Source organism: Pongo abelii, chromosome 8 (genome assembly GCF_028885655.2).
Source record: "Pongo abelii isolate AG06213 chromosome 8, NHGRI_mPonAbe1-v2.0_pri, whole genome shotgun sequence".
NCBI classification, from domain to species: Eukaryota; Metazoa; Chordata; class Mammalia; order Primates; family Hominidae; genus Pongo; species Pongo abelii.
In genome coordinates this window covers 19,815,366-19,835,815 of record NC_071993.2, presented here as the reverse complement: position 1 = coordinate 19,835,815, position 20,450 = coordinate 19,815,366, and the positions used below count along the sequence as shown (strand labels likewise).

At 35.5% G+C, this 20,450-nt stretch overlaps 1 protein-coding gene across 1 annotated transcript in view; it reads right to left on the bottom strand.

The window, feature by feature from the left end:
* Window positions 1–15,738: 15,738 nt before the first annotated feature.
* MALRD1 (MAM and LDL receptor class A domain containing 1) overlaps window positions 15,739–20,450 on the bottom strand; it is a 678,818-nt gene continuing 674,106 nt past the window's right edge. Inside the window, exons 39-40 of the mRNA XM_024253733.2 lie at window positions 19,441–19,516; window positions 15,739–16,060 (exon numbers count right to left, since the gene is read on the bottom strand). Of these exons, the coding sequence (XP_024109501.2) occupies window positions 15,959–16,060; window positions 19,441–19,516 (178 nt within the window). The 3' untranslated portion in view covers window positions 15,739–15,958. The remainder of the gene's footprint in view (window positions 16,061–19,440; window positions 19,517–20,450) is intronic.

Sequence of the window (20,450 nt, the reverse complement as noted above, 5' to 3'; positions counted from 1 at the left end):
CATAAAGAAATCATACATCATAAAAATAAAAACAAATTGTACATCAAAGGACATGATTAAGGAAGCGAAAAGACAACCCACAGAATGGCAGAAAGTGTTTGCAAATCATCTGTCTGATAAGGGTCTAGTATCCACAATATATAGAGAACACTTACAACTCAACAATTTAAAAATAAGTCCATGAAAAATGGCCAAAGTATTTGAGTAGACAGTTTGTTTTTGGAGATCCCAGCTAAACTGAGGTTCTAGTACTAGAGAAGCTAGCAACCCTACCCTAACACAATATGAAGAAGAGCTAGATGTGGGTGTTTACTCTGTGCTTTTCATGGGATACTTCTTTTACCTGGCAGGTGACCTGAAGCCTTGCTGTCCAAGCTGTGACTAGGGGATTGTCTCTCACATGGGAAACCTGTTGACACTGGCAGATGCCCATGTGGCTCTTCTGCAATGTGTCAAGTTTATGCTTCTCTGACTAAGGCTCTGGGGCTAGGAACCTGACCTTGTGTTCTCTTCTGGTGTCCCAGGGAAAGCTCAACCTGGAGCAACCCTTGGTCCTTTAGGTGGAAGGCACAAATTTAATACACCACCACAATAGGGAACAAGTTCAAAGGTTTTTACTTACAGATCCTGGTCAAGGAGGGCGCAATGAGTCAGAAGAGTGGTCCTTTATCCCTGTATCATGTAGGCAGGAATGAAGAGTCAGGCAGAAAGAGAATGAGCTCATGAAAGTATATATAAGGAAATAGGGTGTGGATCACTTTAAGTTTGTGGGCAAATGCTTGAATAGTGCATTTAAAGGAAGTGGCAGGAAAGAGGGAATCCCAGTCTCCTAGACAGAAAAGGCATCCCTAAGTTCTCATCTCTGGCCACCAGCTTGAGTAATTTGGGTGTGGTCTAGACTGGACACTGTGTCAAGGGTAAATGAGTGCTGCTTCAGGTGTGAGAAAGTTAAGCTTGTATTGAAAATGGATACAGGTGCAACATAAAATTTTAAGAATTAATTACACAGATCTCCAAAGAAGATACACAAATGGCTAACAAGCACATGTAAAGATTCCTAACATTATTAGTCATCAGAGAAATCCAACTTAAAACCACAAAATACCACTTTATCACCACAAGGGTGGCTACAATAAAAAATATGGATATTAACAAATCTTTGTGACAATATGGGGAAACTGGAAACCTCATGCGTTGCTGGTAAGAATGTAAATGATGCAATCAATGTGGAAAATAGTTTGGTGATATCTGAAGAAGTTAAAAAATATAACCCAGTAATCTTACTCCTTGATATATACACAAGATAACTGAAACCATTTGTCACACAAAAACTTATACATGAATGTGCATAGCAGACCTATTCATAATAGCTGAAAAGTGGAAATAATTCATTTTATCAACTGATGAATGTACAAAATGTGACATATCTATACCATATAAATATATCCATATATCTATATATTATTCAACAATACATAGTATTAAAGTACTAGAACATCCTACAACATTGACAATCTTGAAAACATTAGCTAAGTGAAAGAAGCCAGACAGAAAAAGTTACATATTATATAAGTTCCCTATTTTTCTGTGAATTCTGCAGAGAAGTAGATAATTTCATCTATATTAAGTATCCAGAATAGGGAAATCTACAAAGACAGAAAGTGCATTACCGATTGTCAGGTAATGTGGGAAAGGGAGAATTGGGAATAAGGGCTCACAGATATGGAATTTGTTTTTGAGGTGATAGAAACATTCTGGGATTAGACTGTGGTAATAGATGCACAAGATGAGCATATATATATAAAAACCACTGAATTTTATAATTTATATAGGGGTAATAAGGCTATTGTTTTTTGTAAGTTCTTCGATGATGATTCATTTAGGCAGGAACCCTGTTAATGGGGGTAAACCTCCTAGGGATAGTAGAATTAGTGGAATTATAGGTGTCAACCATGCTCATTTGTCTCAGGCATGAGATAGTGACAGGGTTGTGGTGCTTATACTCAGGTTGAGTGCTAGAAATGCGGTTGTTGTTAAGATAAGGTAAATAATCAGGTTTAGGGTGGTAATATTTGGGTTATAAATTAGTACTGCTATTATTCAACCTATGTGAGTGATTGAGGAGTAGGCCAGGGTTTTACACAGTTGTGTTTCATTAAGTCCCCCTCAACTGCCCACTCTAATGGATAGGATTCTGATAGATAGGAGGATGTTCATGTTTGTTGATGGGAAAATTTGAAACATAATTGAGATAGGGGCTAGTTTTTGTCATATCAGGAGAAGTATACCAGACATTAGAGAGATTCCTTGGGTTACCTCTGAGACTCGGAAGTGAAAGGGGGCTATTCCTAGTTCTATTACTAGGGCCACTATTATTAAGAATGAGAATTGATTGACAGTGTTTATAATTATTCATTGTTTGGAAGCCAGGTTATTGGGAGGGATGTCTATCATGAGAATTATAGATGTGCTTGCTTGTGTAAGGAAATATTTGGTGGCTGCTTCTGTAGAGCAGGGATTTATTTGTTAAATTAAGATTGGAGTAAGGCTAGTTTGTTTATTTCTAGGCCTGTTCAGGTGAGAAATCAGTGTGAACCTAGCATTGTGATAAGAGTTCCTGTGAAAATAGTAAGAGAAATACTAAGTTGAGCTAAGGGATTAATTAGTACAGGAAGGGTGTAACCTACATTTGTGAGGTATGGACTCGATAGCTTATTTAGCTGACCTTGCTCTAGGCTGTGGTGTAATAGACAGCACAGAGAATTTTGGATTCTCAGGGGTAGGTTCAATTCCTATAGAACCTAGGAATTATTTCAAATCCTAGAAATAAGAGGATTTTAACCTCTATTGTTTACTCTATCAAAGTAATTCTTTTGTCAGACATATTTCGTATGTTTGGGGTGGGATGCTGGAAATTAAGACAGGCATTGAGATATGTCATATGCAAAAATGCTAGTGTAAGTGGTAGGTTTGTTAAGATGGCAGAGCCCAGCAATTGCATAAAACCTAAAACTTTAAAATCAGAAGTTCAACTCCTCTTCTTAACAATATGCCTATAATTAACCTTCTCCTTATCCCCACTCTTACTGTTACAGCGTTCCTTGCACTCATCGAACAAAAAATTTTAGGCTAAATACAACCACACAAAGGACCCAATATTGTAGGTCCCTATAGCCTGCTTCAACCATTCACTGATGCAATAAAACTTTTCACCAAAGAACCTTTACCGCCCTCAATATCTACTATTACCCTTTATGTTATTGCTCCAACCCTAGCCCTTTCTATGGCTCTCCTCTTACGAAGTCCCCTCCCTACGGAGGTTGAATTATGCTCCGAGGTCACCCCAACCAAATTTTTTAATGCAGAGATACTAGGCTAGGGCCTCTAGGCTTGTTTGAGTTTTTATTTGCATTAATGAATTACAGCTCCATAGGGTCTTCTTGTCTTATTTGTTTATATCCGCCTCTTCATGGATAGGTCAATTTCACTGATTAAAAGTAAGAGACAGCTGAACCCTTGTGTGGCCATTCATACAAGTCCCTATTTAGGGAACAAGTCATTATGCTACCTTTGCACAGTCAGGATACCACAGCCATTGAACATATATCACTGGGCAGGCAGTGCCTTTAATACTGGTAATGCTAGAGGTGATGTTTTTGGTAAACAGTCGGGGTAAGATTTGCTGAATTCCTTTTACTTTTTGTAATCTTTCCTTAGAACATGGCTGTGTTGGGTTAACAGTGTAAATAATAGGGTGCTTATTATATTGTTTATTAATATTAGGCTGTTAACTATCAGTGGGTTATTCCGGTGTGATGTAAGCTTATGCAATGGAGAATGTCTTCATGTTACTTGTATAATAGGCTAAATGGTAAATGTTATGGTATATGAATTATCTCAACTTAAAAAAATCAAAATACATAGTTTCATGAATTATCACATAAATCATGGTTGTGTAATAGCCTCTAAGTCAAAAAGGAGGTCATTGTCAAGATCTCCTTTTCATATTTTCTTTCGTAATTTCACCACCTAGACTTGCACACCTAAATACTATATTCCTAATATATATGTTTTTGAATCTACCCTCTTTCCTGAACATTGTGTCTGTGAGATTCGATACTGTTGCATGTACTGTAGTATGTTCATTCGATTGTTCTATTTTATTACTATGCTACACTTCACTTAATGTATTACACACACACACACACACAATTGACAGATATTTGGATTTTTTCCTATTTATCATAATGTGGTAATCATTATCCTTATATATGTCTCTCAATCCACACATGTATGCAATTTTGTGTACTGGTTGCACATTTTATTGGAGATATATATATATATATATATATATATATATATATAAAATTCCTGGATTCACATATGTATGGAATTCCTGAAGGGGGTGAATGGTGGGTTATGAGGTAGCCATATGCTCAGCATTAGAAGATAATGCCACATTTACATTCTTAGCAGCAGGTATGAAAGTCTAGTTGCTTCACTTCCTAGGCATTTTCAACAGTTTGTTGGCAACATCCTTGGTATTTGCCAGTTGTCTTAGTCAACTTGGGCTACTGTAACAAAACACCATAGTCTGGTGGCTTAGACAACAGAAACATATTTCTCACAGATATGGAAGCTGGGATGTCTAAGATCAATGTGCTGACAGGGTAGGTTTCATTTTGAAAACTCCTCTTGGCTTTAGGCAGCTGCCATCTCATTGTGTGCTCACATGATCTATTTTTTTCACATGCATGGCATAATGGAGAGCAAGACAGAGGAACCGAGAGAGACAGAGAAAGAGAGAGAAAGACAGAGGCAGGGAGAAAGAGAAAGAGAGAAAGAGACAGAGAGGGACACAGAGAGAGGTTTCTCTGGGTGTCTCTCATAAGGCCAGTAATCCCATCATGGTGGTCCCACTCTCATGACCTCAGCTAACATTAGTTACCTCACAAACGCCCCATTTCCAAATGCTATCACATTGGGGGTTAGGACTTAACATATGAATCTGAGGAGACACAGTCAGTCTATAATACTAACACTGAGTATTGTCAGTCTTCTTAAATTTTAGCCATTCTGCTTGGCAAGTAGTAGTCTGTATGAACCTAGTATCTAGTGCCATCTAGTTGTACATTTAATTTGGATTTGCCAGATAATTTACAAGGTTGGGATGTATTCATATGATTATGTGCTCATTTTGTTTTGTCAGTTTCATGTTCAAGTATCTTGATAATTTTTCTGTTGTTTTTTTCTTACGGATTTGGAGTTTAAAAAAAAAATATGTTCTGGCCAGGCATGGTGGGTCATGCCTGTAATCCCAGCACTTTGAGAGGCCAAGGCAGGAGAATCACTGGAGACCAGGAGTTTGAGACCAACCTGAACTACATACTGAAGTAGTCTCTCTCCAAAAATAAAAATAAAAAAATAAAAAGCACACATCAGTAGTCCCAGCTACTCTGGAGGCTGAGGCAGGAGGATTGTTCAATCCCAGGAGATTGAGGCTGCAGTAAGCCATGATTGCACCATTGCACTCAAGCCTGCGTGACAGAGTAATAAAAATATATTCTTTGTATATGTATCTTATTAGTTTTATGTAGTTCACTCTTTTTCATCTCTTAATGGCATCTTTTGTTGAACAGAAGTGTCTAAATTTAATATCATCCAATTTATTAATCTTTTATGGTGAATTTTGTGCTCATTTAAGAAGTCTTCCTCTTACGGAGATAATAATCATATTTTTGTATATATTATATTCTAGGTCATTCTAGGAGGTTTACTCTTATGTCTTTCACATTTAGATGGATAGACGCTCCTCCACTTATGATGGGGTTACATCCTGATAAACACATAGCAAATTGAAAATATCATAAGCCAAAAATGCATTCAACACATTCAATTTACCAAACTTCATAGCTTGGCCTAGTCTACTCTAGACATGCTCAGAACACTTACATTAGCCTACAGTTGGACAAAATCATGTAACAAAAAGCTTATTTTATAATAAATTGTTGAATATTTCATGTAACTTATTGAATACCATACAGAAAGTGAAAAACAATGGTTGTGTGGGTACTCAAAGTACAGTTTCTACTGAATATTCCTTTCATAGCATTGTAAAGTCAAAAAATCCTAAATGAAACCGTCATAAATTGGGGAACATTTGTTCAATAAAGCCCACCTGGAATTGATATTCACATAAAGTAGATGCGGGATGTCAGGTTTCACTAATTTTTCTGCATGGAAACAAAGCTTTAGCCCATCATTGAAAATGCCCTTTCTGCACTATTTTGCAGTGCCCCATTTGTTGGAAATCAGATATCCCTCCGTGTGGGTGTCTGTTTCTGGGACCTCTACTCTTTCTCTTCGGTTTGTCTATCTTTATAGATAGACAATATCACAATGTGAAAATTATGCTAACTTTATATATGATCTTCGGTAAAGAATTCCTCACACCACATTCTTCAAGACTTTCTTAGATAATTTTAGGTCACTGGATTTCCTTATGGATTTTAGAACCAGTTTCTCAGGGCTTTAATATCTGGCAGAAATTTGGTAAGAATTTAATTGAATCTTTACAGATCAATTTGAAAAAGTACATAGCATATGTCTCTATTTATATGTCTTCTTTAATATCTCTCATTAAAATTTTGAAGTTATATGTGTCTTTTGTAAAATTTATTCTAATGTATTTATTTTTACTTATTATTTTACTTATTTTATATTTGTTTCAAGATCTATAGCAATTCAATTAAACATTATATATTAATCATATAACTAACAAACCTACTGAAGTCAATAATTTATTAACCTTGAGATTGTTCTAAACTTTCTGTGTAACCAATCATACTATCTGTAAATAATTACAGTATTTTTTTCCTTTTCAGTTCTTATACCTTATATTTCTTTTTCATGTCTTATTTTCTCAGTAAGATACCCAGTAAGCAGTTAAAATATCTTGAAAGAAGTGGCAATAGTGGGTATACTTGGCTTATTCCTCATATCAAAGTGAAAGTTTTCAACATTGTACCATTAACTATAGCTGTGAGTTTTTTTTGCAGTTGCCTTTTATCATATTAATAAAGTTAACTTTCCTTCATTTCCTAGTTTTCTAAAAATTTTTATTATGAACAGATGTATTTTACCAAATGTTTTCTATGCACCTATTATAATTATCATGTACTTTTTTCTCATTCCGCTAATGTGTTGAGTTACACTGACGTTTTAAGTTAGACCAAACTTGCATTCATGGAGTAACTATAAAAACAGATATATATATATATATATACATATAATATATATATTATATATATACATATAATATATATATTATATATACACACACACACACACATACACATATATATTTGGTTATTCACATATATCATATATTTATATTATGTATAACATATATTTATTACTTCACATCATATATTACATAATATATATTATATGCACACAATGCTTCACATTTGTGTTTATATGTAACACTGGCCTAAAATTTTTCTTTCTTACAATGTCTTTGTCAGGGTTTGTATCAAAACTATGCTGTGCTCATGACATGTATTGGGAAGTATTACATCTTTTCCTATTCTTTGAAAGTACTTGTAGAAGTTAGTCAATTCTTAAATGTAATCAATTTAAATGTAATTAAATTAAATTAATTAAATATGATTAATTTTTTTTTTTTTTTTGAGATGGAGTCTTGCTCTGTCACCCAGGCTGGAGTGCAGTGGTGTGATCTCAGTTCAATGCAAGCTCTGCCTCCCAGGTTTCCTGCCTCAGCCTCCCAAGTAGCTGGGACTACAGGCGCCTGTCACCACACCTGGCTAATTTTTTTGTATTTTTAGTAGAGACGGGGTTTCACCATGTTAGCCAGGATGGTCTCCATCTCCTGACCTCATGATCCGCCCATCTCGGCCTCCCAAAGTGCTGGGATTACAGGTGTGAGCCACTGCGCCCAGCCACATGTGATTAATTCTTAAAAGTTGCTAGTGATGGAACAGGAATTAAAAGAAATTAAAGAATGTGTAAGCAAAAATTCAGTTGTATGTAAGAAAACCCAATTCCCCCTGAAGAAGAGAAAGAGCTGGAGTCCTTTAAAATTAACTGCCTGTTTTTCTGTGGCTAGTGAGCCTTATCTCTCCCTTTCCCAGGCATTGTGAAGACCCTGTTTCTCTAGCTGTGCAGCTGCAAGGTCACTAAGCAGATAAACTCAAGTCGTAAAACGCGTTGTTCCTTGAAAAGTAAGAAATGATGTAATGCGTGTCTTAATTGAATAACTGTCTTTGTTTCTCGCTTCTGTAATATGCTTCCCCCTGCACAGATCTCCCCCCACCCCACAAAATGTTTAAAAGGTAACCAGACTCTTTGTTCAGGGCTCAGTCCTTTGGATGTTAATCCGACTGGGTCGGTGCACCTAAATAATTAAATAATGCCTCCTCAACCCCTCGGTCTCTCTGATTCCTTAATTATGCCACTGCAGTGAAACTTATGAACTTAGAGTTTGTTGAAGGAAGATTATTTAACATGAATCAATTACTTTGTTATAGGACTACTTAGCTCTTCTATTTCTTATGTTTGTTTTAGAAAACTTGCATTTTTCAGAAATCTATTTCCACTGAATTTTGATTATTTTTGTCATAAAGCTTTTCAATAAACAACATTTTAATTATCCTCTTAATGTTTGTAAGATCTGGGGTGATTATATCATTTTTATTTCTGACATTGGCTATTTGTGCATTGTCTTTTTTCTCTGATTTTTAAGTGTTTATTATTAATTTTGTAATTTGTTTTTGCCAGAGGTTTATCAATTTTTGTTTCATCAAGGATTTATCACTGTTTTCATAAAAGCAATATTTAGTTTTGTTTACTGACTTCATTTTATATGTGTTTCTATTTTATTAATTTCTTACCTTGTATGCTTGAAAAAACTCCAGTACTGATGAGAGAATAATTACGAGGCTGGCATCTAGAAGGCAGACGTCCTAGGAGGATAGATGGGCAATGGCCACATTATACACATTGTTTGTTACTCAGCTGTCATCTCACTTCCTCATTGCCTTCTCTTACTTCTTGCACTATAAAAATTCTTTACAAAGATTTGTCGATCAAATTAACAGCAAGACAAGTTTTGTCACAGTGACTAAATCTTTTCTTTAACCATTAGTTTATGGTTATTAATAGATTAAATATTTATGTAATAGTTTTAGTAAGAACTGGATTAAAAAAACTAGATTTGTCATTGCTGATCTGTTAGGATGACATTTCTTTTATTGGCCCTAAATTATATTACACTGACTGCAGATAATTATTCTAATTTACCAAGCAGATTTCTCAGTAACAAAACTCTGGATAGATACTATGAAGTTTCAAGGGAGTTACCTCTAAAAAAGCCAGACCAGGCCTAAATAAATAAGCAAAAATTTAAATAATTAGAAAAACAAAAAACTCTTTATTATTGCGTCTCCATTCTAGAGAAGAAAACGTGCTTTTTAGAGCACTTTACTTTCTCAGAATGTTTAATGACATGTATCACTGTGAATTTTTAAGTAGGTCCTTAAATATTATAATCATTTATATTTGTTCATGCATACTCAAATTGATTCACAGATATAGAGTCCTTTAATTCAAGATATAGCTTGTACCTAAGTTTCATTAAAATTTCACAAGTGGATGCTTGTAGAAAGTGGTGCCTTCTACTTGTAATTAATTATTTAAAGAGTAGGTTCTTGAGTTTGATGATTACTTGCTTTAGGTAATAACCCTTGCATTGGTTTTATAGACATATTAACAATGAAATGCAAAGCATTTTGCAAGTTGACACCAAGAAAAGCAGAATATCATTAAGAACTGCAAAGCTGTCATTGGTTTGACATTGAAATATACACTTAACGTTTGATTTTTTTTAAAAGGCCACTAGGGAAAAAAAAAGTCCAGTCTTTTTATATTTCATGATGAATTTTCCCTGGTTTTTATTTATAGGAATGAAATTTAAGACTACTTATTGCAAAAAACATTCCCCTGGATATAGTAATTGGTTTATCTAAATGCATACCCTTAAAAACCAAACACAATGCAGTTAGTAGTTCAAGGAGAACATGAATCTTCAGTTCTTAGTGTGATAAATATGAAAAATGACTGAAGAACAGGAAGCTAAAAAGGGAAAAGCAAATTCTTACATAGTTTTTTCAATGTTCCATCTAAATATAAAAAGGAATATTCAAAGATGATATGGATATAATAGAATGACATAACACATTTATATTGTGAGAAAACATTAAAATGAACTTCACATACATTTGTTTTCAGCTCAATATCCTTTGTATTATTTTAAATTTATTATCATGTGAAAATTGGCTGTTTCTGGTTAAAATACACATATGGGGAAATAATCAGAGCACCAATTAGATTAATAAAGATTACTCTACTATATATATATTTTTTTTGAGGCGGTGTCTCTGTTACCCAGGCTGGAGTGCAGTGGCATGGTCTCAGCAATCTCAGCTCACTGCAAGCTCCACCTCCCGGGTTCACGTCATTCTCCTGCCTCAGCCTCCTGAGTAGCTGGGACTACAGGTGCCTGCCACCATGCCCGGCGAATTTTTTTGTATTTGTGGCAGAGATAGGGTTTCACCGTGTTAGCAAGGATGGTCTCGATCTCCTGACCTTGTGATCTGCCCGTCTCGGCCTCCCAAAGTGTTGGAATTACAAGCATGAGCCACTGGGCCCGGCCTACTGTACTATTTATAGTACATTATTTCAACATTGTTCTAAGCTAATGCTCATCAAAAGAACTTATTGTGATGATGACAATGTTCTCTAGTTGCCCAATATAGTAGCTACTGGCACATTTAGCTACTGAGCACTTGGAATGTAGCTAGTGTGTCTGAGGAACTACATTTTAGATTTCATTTAATTTTATTGACAGATGGAATCTAATTAAACTAAAGAGCTTCTGCACAGCAAAAGAAGCTATCAACAGAGTAAACAGACAACCTACAAATGGAGAAAATTTTTATAAACTATGCATCTGACAAAGGTCTATTATCCAGAATCTATAAGGAACTTAAACAAATTTACAAGAGAAAAACAAACCCCATTAAAATGTAGGTGAAGGACATGAACAGACTCTTCTCAAAGGAAGACATACATGCAGCCAACAAGCATATGAAAAAAAAGCTCAACATTACTGATCATTAGAGAGATGCAAATCAAAACCACAATAAGATACTATCTCACAACAGTCAGAATGGACATTATCGCAAAGTCAGAAAATAACTGAAAAGATGTTGACGAGGTTGCAGAGAAAAAGGAATGCTTATGCACTCTTGATAGGAGTGTAAAACAGTTCAACCATTGTGGAAAGCAGTGTGGTGATTCCTCAAAGAACTAAAAACAGAACAACCATTTGATCCAGAAATCCCATTATGAGAGATCTACCCAAAGGAATATAAATTGTTCTATTATGAAGACACATGCACGCATACGCTCATTGCAGCACTTTTCACAATAGCAAAGACATAGAATCAACCTAAAGGCTTGCCAATGGTAGACTGGATAAAGAAAATGTGGTACATATACACCATAGAATAGTATGCAGCCCTAAAAAAGAATGAGATCATGTCCTTTACAGGAACATGGGTGTAGCTAGAAGCCATTAACCTTAGCAAACTAACATGGGAGCAGAAAACAGAATATGCTTAAGGGTATGCATATTATCACTTATAAGTGGGAGCTAAATGATGAGAACACATACTGGGGAACAACAAACACTGAGTCCTATTGAAGGGTAGCAGATAGGGGGAGGGAGAGGATCAAGAAAAATAACTAATGGGTCCTAGGCTTAATACCTGGGTGACAAAATGATCTGTACAACAAACTCCCATGACACAAGTTTACCTACATAACAACCCTGCACATGTACCCCCAAACATAAAAGTTTAAAAATGTATATGTAATTTTAATTAATTTAAATTTCAAATTAAATAGCCACATATGGCTAGTTACTACAGTAGTATATGGTATGTTATTCACATTTACATGAGTTAAAATACATAAAATACTTAGAACAGTATTTGGCAGATAATCCATACGTACTTGTGTTTCTTGTTGCTATTGTTATATAATTTTATGCTTAAAGTATGTTTTGGAAAATAGGTTGTATAATTGTGGGCACTGTACACTGGTTTTTCCTTCTTACACCTTTGCCTGTTTTTACAATCACAATGGTGCAAATTTGGACTTATGCCAAATGTTTTCCAAAGAAAAATGATGCAAAGAAAACTAAATTCTTCATTCCTGAATCTCATATCAAATAAAGAAAACTGAACAAGGGCACTGAAACTATTTTACACATTGAATAAGAAAAATCAGTTTTATTCTTTTAGTTTCACAGAATTGCAATCTGTATTTATAACATCTTACTAACTTGCTTTAAGCAGTTTAGGGCGCATATAACTTGCACCTGAAGAAAAACTTAAATACCCTTAAGAGTACTCTCCTTTGGGCATATACCCAGTAATGGGATTGCTGGGTCAAATGGTATTTCTGGTTCTAGATCTTTGAGGAATTGCCACACTGTCTTCCACAATGGTTGAACTAATTTGCACTCCCAACAACAGGGTAAAAGCATTCCTATTTCTCTACATCCTCTCCAGGATCTGCTGTTTCCTGAATTTTTAATGATCACCATTCAAACTGGCGTGAGATGGTATCTCACTGTGGTTTTAATTAGCATTTCTCCAATGACCAGTGATGATGAGCTTTTTTCCATGTTTGTTGGCTGCATAAATGTCTTCTTTTGAGAAGTGTCTGTTCGTATCCTTTGCTCACTTTTTGATGGGGTTGTTTTTTTCTTGTAAATTTGTTTAAGTTCCTTGTAGATTCTGGATATCAGCCCTTTGTCAGATAGATTGCAAAATTATCTCCCATTCTGTAGGTTGTCTGTTCACTCTGATGATAGTTTCTTTTGCTGTGCAGAAGGTCTTTAGTTTAATTAGATCCCATTTGTCAATTATGGCTTTTGTTGCCATTGCTTTTGGTATTTTAGTCATGAGGTCTTTGCCCATGCCTATGTCCTGAATGGTATTGCCTAGGTTTTCTTCTAGGGTTTTTATGGTTTTAGGTCTAACATTTAAGTTTTTAATCCATCTTGAGTTAATTTTTGTATAAGGTGTAAGGAAGGGGTCCAGTTTCAGTTTTCTGCATATTGCTAGCCCATTTTCCCAACAGCATTTATTAAATACGGAATCCTTTCCCCATTGCTTGTTTTTGTCAGTTTTGTCAAAGATCAGATGGTTGTAGATGTATGGCATTATTTCTGAGGCCTCTGTTCTGTTCCATTGGTCTATATGTCTGTTTTGGTACAAGTACCATGCTGTTTTGGTTACTATAGCCTTGTAGCATAGTTTGAAGTCAGGTAGCATGATGCCTCTAGCATTATAATCTTTTTGCTTAGGATTGTCTTGGCTATACAGGCTCTTTTTTGGTTCCATATGAAATTTAAGGTAGCTTTTTTCTTATTCTGTGAAGAAAGTCAATGGTAGCCAGATGGGAATAGCATTTAATCTATAAATTACTTTGGGCAGTAAACCATTCTACTATAAAGACACATGCACACATATGTTTATTGCAGCACTATTCACAATAACAAAGACTTGGAACCAACCCAAATGCCCATAATTGATAGACTAGATAAAGAAAATGAGGCACATATACACCATGGAATACTATGCAGCCATTAAAAAAGAATGAGCTCATGTCCTTTGCAGGGACATGGATGAAGCTGGAAACCATCATTCTCAGCAAACACACACAGGAACAGAAAACCAAACACCACATGTTCTCCCTGATACATGGATGTTGAACAATGAGAACACATGAGCACAGGGAGAGAACATCACACACTGGGGTCTGTTGGGGGGTTAGGGGCTAGGGGAAGGAGAGCATTAGGGCAAATACTTAATGTAGATGAGTGGTTGATGGGTGCAGCAAATCACCATGGCACATGTATACTTATGCAACAAACCTGCACTTTCTGCACATGTATCCCAGAACTTAAAGTAGAATTAAAAAAAAAAAAAAAAAAGAGTACTCTCATTTCTGTTCTTTGTTGATTTTCTGTCACTAACCTGTATTTGGGGCTCCTTATATGTCATGAATTCTCTCAATATCCCTGTGAAGCAGGCCAGTTGAAGTTGTAGAATAATCTTTATTATCTTTTGTGTAAGGAATTGCATTTTCCTGCATTTTTCATGTAGTAGCCTCAAGTTCTTTACTGAGACCATAGCTGAATTTTAATTCTATTCTTTTTAAAAGAATACTGTATGCTTAAGCAAAGATTCTGAATCTATGTGGATAACATTAGTAGTTTTAAGCTAAAACAAATGCAACTTTCAAAAGTGCATATGTCCCACAATGCCAAGATTCAGACTGAGTCAAGGACAAGAACAACACCTGCTACTACTACTGATCTTTCCTTGTGTGAATATTTCTGAAATCAAAAAACGTTGATGTCAATATGAAGGCAGCATTTAGTAAAAGACAATACAGAGCAAAGGAATAATGCATTCAAAAAAATTAATTTAGATAAAATTTGAGATTAATTTACTGCAAGACTGATGAGAAATAATATTTCTCCGCCAGTCTGTACTTTTACAAAAGGCACTAATAGAATAATGAAACTTACATGGTGTACAACTGACTTTCTATTGGGCTTAGAAATGTCCCAGATTATCACGTGGTAGTGACTCCTGGCTTTTTCTCCTCTTCAACCCCTTCAGGGCAAAGGCTGGGCAGATTGCTAATCCATTCTATCTAAATCCACTGAAATGACTGCAGGGCACATTACTAGAGAGAGGGACATTTCTTTCCTTTAGATGCTGATTGCTGCCTAATAGATATAATCCCCTTCACCTTTCCTAACTTCAATTTCATTTAAGAACCTACCGTCATCTGCTTCACAAGGTGCTTCACAGACACTCTCAGCGCCAGGGGGTGTAAGTTGAGGGTTCCAGCCAATCATGGTGGCCTCATCGCCTTTGAAGCGATTGGCTTAGCCTGAGCTCCACGTTTATGCTGGCCAATAAGAAGAATGCTGTGGAGGGAAGTGCGTGGGGGAAGGGATTTTTTTGCTGGTAAAAAATGAAAAGCAGAAAGAAATGGGCCTTTCTCTGCCTCTGAACTTTACTGCGAACACAACGATGCTGCAGCTTATGGAGCACTCATCTAACCTGTAGGGGAGCTAACCTGAGAACACATGCTGGGAAGTGAAACTCATCAACCGATGAGGTCCTTACTGGGGTCATGGAAGTGTTACAACGACCATCCTAAGAAGGGCTCCATCTCCTAATTTCCTGGTTTGGGAGGTAATTATTGCCACATGATTCAAGACATTCGCTTGGGGAGTTTTCAGTTTCTTGTAGCTACAAGCTTCTTAACTCATAGGTTTAGCATTATTTGTATGCCTATAGAAAAGCATTAAGTAATTATTTGAAAAAGGTAAGAATAGGAGGATAATTTATCACATTTTTTTACAAAGTGCTGAAACAACTTATGATTATGTTGCCTTGGATTTCTTTGATTTGTCCATTTCTGCCCGTGTGTATACCAAGTCAGTTCACCTGTGTTTCTAAGCTATACGGCAAAGAAAGAGCATTTTAAAACGTGTTTATATTCAGAATCTGAAACAAATTGATTCATCATTTTAAAAAAAGATAAAATCAAAGAAAAACAACAAACTTGATTAAACAGAAATTTTATTAAAATATTCAGATGTTCAGTGAAGATAAGGTACTGATTCTGATTCCATATAAACATTCTCTATATTCTGTAAGAAAATTCATTCATAAATGTTATAATTACACTGGCATTTACAATCCTTTCTCTTTTTACCATTGTAGAAGATGAGTTTCTATCAGATTGTGGAGACTTCAATTTTCTAGAAACTACACATGTTGGATCAGACTTGGTCTCGATGCTGCTGTTTGAGATGATGTGACAGGGTATCCAGGCTTCCTGATGTTGTGCCATATAATGGGTTTGAGAAGGAATAGACAGAACTCTGACGAAGAAAAACACATTTGAAAGGGTGGAATTTTAGGCATTAAAATAAGAAACCTCTTTAAAGATCAGGCAGAATGCAGCAAAGGTCCCAATGGATTTTCACTGGAGTAATAACTAGAACATCCCTGACGCTTCTTCCAGCACCTACATCCCACACTGCTTGAGTTTCTGACATAAGCCTAGATTCCATGTATCCTGGGGTCCTCAGGACTTAGGCACCACTGCCTCACCTCTGGTGGGGTGGGGAAATGCAATGACCAATATTTTGGCTACTTCTTTCTCTGGTGCTGGTTTCACTAAGGCTTCTGTATTGAATATAGTTAGGTTAGACAAAACAAAACAAAACCGATGGCTTTAAGTAAATAAAGACATTTTACATAAGTTTAAATGCCATTTCATTTAAGTTTCCTGTAAACTATAATTATATAGTTTACAGGAAAATCTACAATGTGCGAAATTCTATAGGACAAGCAATCTGGTTTCTTCAACAAATAATGTGCAAGAAAAAAAGTGAGAGAATGGAACCTAGAGATGAAAAGAGATTTAAGAGACATATCTACCCATTTGGATGCATATACCTTCTAAAATTTCTGATTTTTAAAATATAGCAACAACAAAACCCCTACAGAAAACCTTTTAGGTTTTAATGAGACAATTGGCGTAGGTTGAACACTGAATGTTTGATGGCCTCAAGACATTACTGTTAAATGTTTAGGTATGATCCTGCAGTTATATTTTTAAAAGTCCTTGTCCTTTAAAAACACAACTGAAGTCTTTACAGTTGAAATAAAATGATATCTGAGATTTGTTTGAAAACCTTCTGGAGGGTGAGGAAATGGAGGGCAGTAGAGGTGAAACAACAATGACCATGGGTTGATAGTCCTTGAAGCTGGCTGATGGCACGTGGCAGTTGCTTACAATGAATATTGCCATGAATATTGGCATGAATTGCCAACGAATGTTGCCATGAATATTCTCTCCATTTCTGTATCAGAATGTGAGAGTTTTCTCCAATAATTTAAAACATAGTTTGAAGGATAGACTTAGAGAAGTCTGTCTTTCTCATGATGGGGAAAGTAGACCTAGTTTAATCAATACAAAGTCATTTGTTTCTGAAACAATAGAAATCAAAATAGCCACAAAGGTCAGGAGATGTGCCAGGATTTCTTCTTTAGCCATTCATAATGAAAGGAAAACAGAAAATGAAAAAGGAGTTTTTCTTTTATCGAAATAGAAAATAAACATAAATCACTTCTGAGGTGCTCTCAAGTCATGCATTATGCCACCACACTCACACACAGTGGAAACCATCTTGAAAGCAGGTTGAAAGGTGGGTCTTTGATGGAGGCCCCTTCCTGTACTTGCTGAGAAGTACAAATCTGAATGCAACAGAACCCATCTCAGTAGAAAGTAAAGAATCCATAACACCTACCGAGCCACTTTTTAGTTACTACAAGTTTATGAGGCACTAATACAAAAAATATAAAATTTAAAAGATCTCACTTTAATTCCTTATCTCATGTGTATCTTTCAGACAGTAAAAGTTAAACTAATCTGAGGATAAAAAATATTAAATGTTCTGGCCAGGTACAGTGGCTCACGCCTGTAATCCTAGCACTTTGGGAGGCCAAGGAGGGCGGATCACCTAAGGTCAGGAGTTCGAGATCAGCCTGGCCAACATGGTGAAACCCTGTCTCTACTAAAAATACAAAAATTAGCTGGGCATGGTAGCGGGCACCTGTAATCCCAGCTACTCAGGTGGCTGAGGCAGGAGAATCACTTGAACCCAGGAGATGGAGGTTGCAGTGAATCGAGATCACACCTTTGCACTCCAGCCTGGGTGACAACAGTGAAACTCTGTCTCAAAAAATAAATAAATAATAGATTTTCTTTCTCTAGTAAAAATGAAAATATATTTCTATTACACCATCCTATTTTGTCAAAAAGATATATTACATTTGTCTTCTTAAATGTGTATGTGTTTTTTTATCCATGAAGTAAGTCTACCTTTTCATTTTTACTCTGTCTTGATTTATTTGTCAAATCATCTAAATTCATTTTCTTTGTGCTTTAGGAAATCATTTACTTCCTGTTTTCATTCCTATCAAAACAATACTAAAAGTGTGTATCATATCATTATTGACTGAAGCACAAAAAATAAAAAAGTCAAGTGTTTTGTTAGACTTCGGCCACAGTACTCAAGGCTCTTAAACTACTAGAAACCACCTGACCTGATACCTCGCTACTCATTTTCATAACCAGAAACAAGATAAAAAACTAAGACCTATTTTCATAAAGAAAGAGAATAATTAAAACTTTAGCTTTTTATAATACTCATTTTATAAGGAGTGAATTTTATATAGCTCTAAACTCAGATGTAATAAACTTTTACAGTTCGGAAGTGGTGTGTCATAACTAAACTTACTTTATATCCAGATGAATTCTCATAACACTTACTTAAGAAAGGAATGGGAAAATAAAAAGAAAGGAATGAGATATTGATCAAAGAGTGCAAAGTTTTTGTGCAGGATGAATAAATTCTGGGGATCTAATGTATAGCATGTGACTATAATACTGTGTGATATACTCAAAATTTGCTAAGAGAGATCCTAAATGTTTTCAGCACACACACACACACACACACACACACACACACACACACAAAGTTAACTATGTGAGGTGATAGATATTTTAAATAGTTTTATTGTAGTAATCACTTCACAGTGTATACCTATAGTAAAATATAATGTATACCTTAAACATATAAAAGTTTTATTTGTCAACTATACCTAAAAATGACTTAAAATTAAAAAAATCTAAAAAAGGAACAAGAAAGGTTTTCCTTGCCATTTTCTCCCTGCTTATAAAAATAAGGGGTACTCCCAAAAAGAGCCAAGGAAGATGTAATACATTCTCATTTCTTTTTTCTCTTCTAAGTTATCAGGTAATGGCCCTCACTAGTCACCCTAAATTTAAACAGAACATAGAATGCTATCCTCTCTTTTGTTTTTGAGAATAAAATATGAAAGACATTCAATGAATAGTTACTGTAAGTAGCTGACTAATACTCTGTGGGTTAAACTGATATTTTCCAGATTTGTCAGCTCTTTTTGAGTATAAACAGTGACCACAACGCCATTTAGCAGTGAACTGATCTTACAAGCGGACTGAAACTGTCCTGAAATGGACAATTGTCACAGCATATTTATAGAGACAGAAACTCCTTTCTACCCCCAACTGAAATAACACCACTAAAATATTTCTTTTAGTTATGATGTAGAAACATGTTCAAGCAACACTGGTTCAGTGTGTGTGTGTATGTGTGTGTGCATGTGTGTGCATTTGTGTGAAATGATACAGTTCACCCTTGCCACTTACCTCTGTTTTTTCTGGGTTGCTCCAGTTCCCGTAAACTGGATTGACAAAGGCACAGTTACCACTTCCCTCGGTTTTCCTTAAAGCACACAGGGCCATCAAAAATAAAAAACGATTGACATTTACCATAGTACATTTTCAGGTTATTGTTTGTTAGAAACTTTTGAGAGACATGTCGTCTAGCGAGCACACTTATTTTCATGAATGTATTACCATAAGTAAAGTTTGTTTCTCATGTTTTATTTTTTGCAAGACACCAAGTTGATCACATTCATGAAAGCAAATGTAATTTGAACTCTGAGTGTTTAGATCCAAATAAACCCAGGCAAATAAAAGAAATGGCAAAAGTTAGTCTTAATGTTGATTTCTTAAAATATGACTCAGTGCAAAGTGTCCAACATTAGAAAGAACAATGTAACATGAAGCTGTACTGGTGATAAAGAAAGGCCATCTTCAAGTCCTTGACACTGCAAAGTGCCAAACCACTACATCCTGAAGACTGTTTTCCATGACAGTATCTGTCATAAAGATCTGTAGCACATGAGTCATAGTCTTTAACATTTTAGTCAGCAAATTTAAATACAAGTGCTTTGAAAAGTTCTTTAGGGTAGCGTTTCATGAAAGTCAAAAACAGCAAGCCCTTGGTAATATCACATATTGGACTAGATATGCATAATTCATTATAATTAACTGGGCTCCATATGATTATTTTCCTTTTATACTTTACTTAAGAATAGACTTATTAGAAGACACGCAGCCCTGGACTACTTGGTGACAACTGATGAAGAAAAAATGTCTATCATAGGAACAACAACAAAAAATAACCAAAAACTAAATAAACACACACACACACACAAACACACACAAGAAAGGATCGTATGCATGCATGTGTACACACACACACACACACACACACACACACAATGGAGAATGGAAGATCAATTCCAGGATGATTGTTTTAAGAGCTTAATGACAAGAATAACAAATATATAATGTGTGATAATTGTATAATA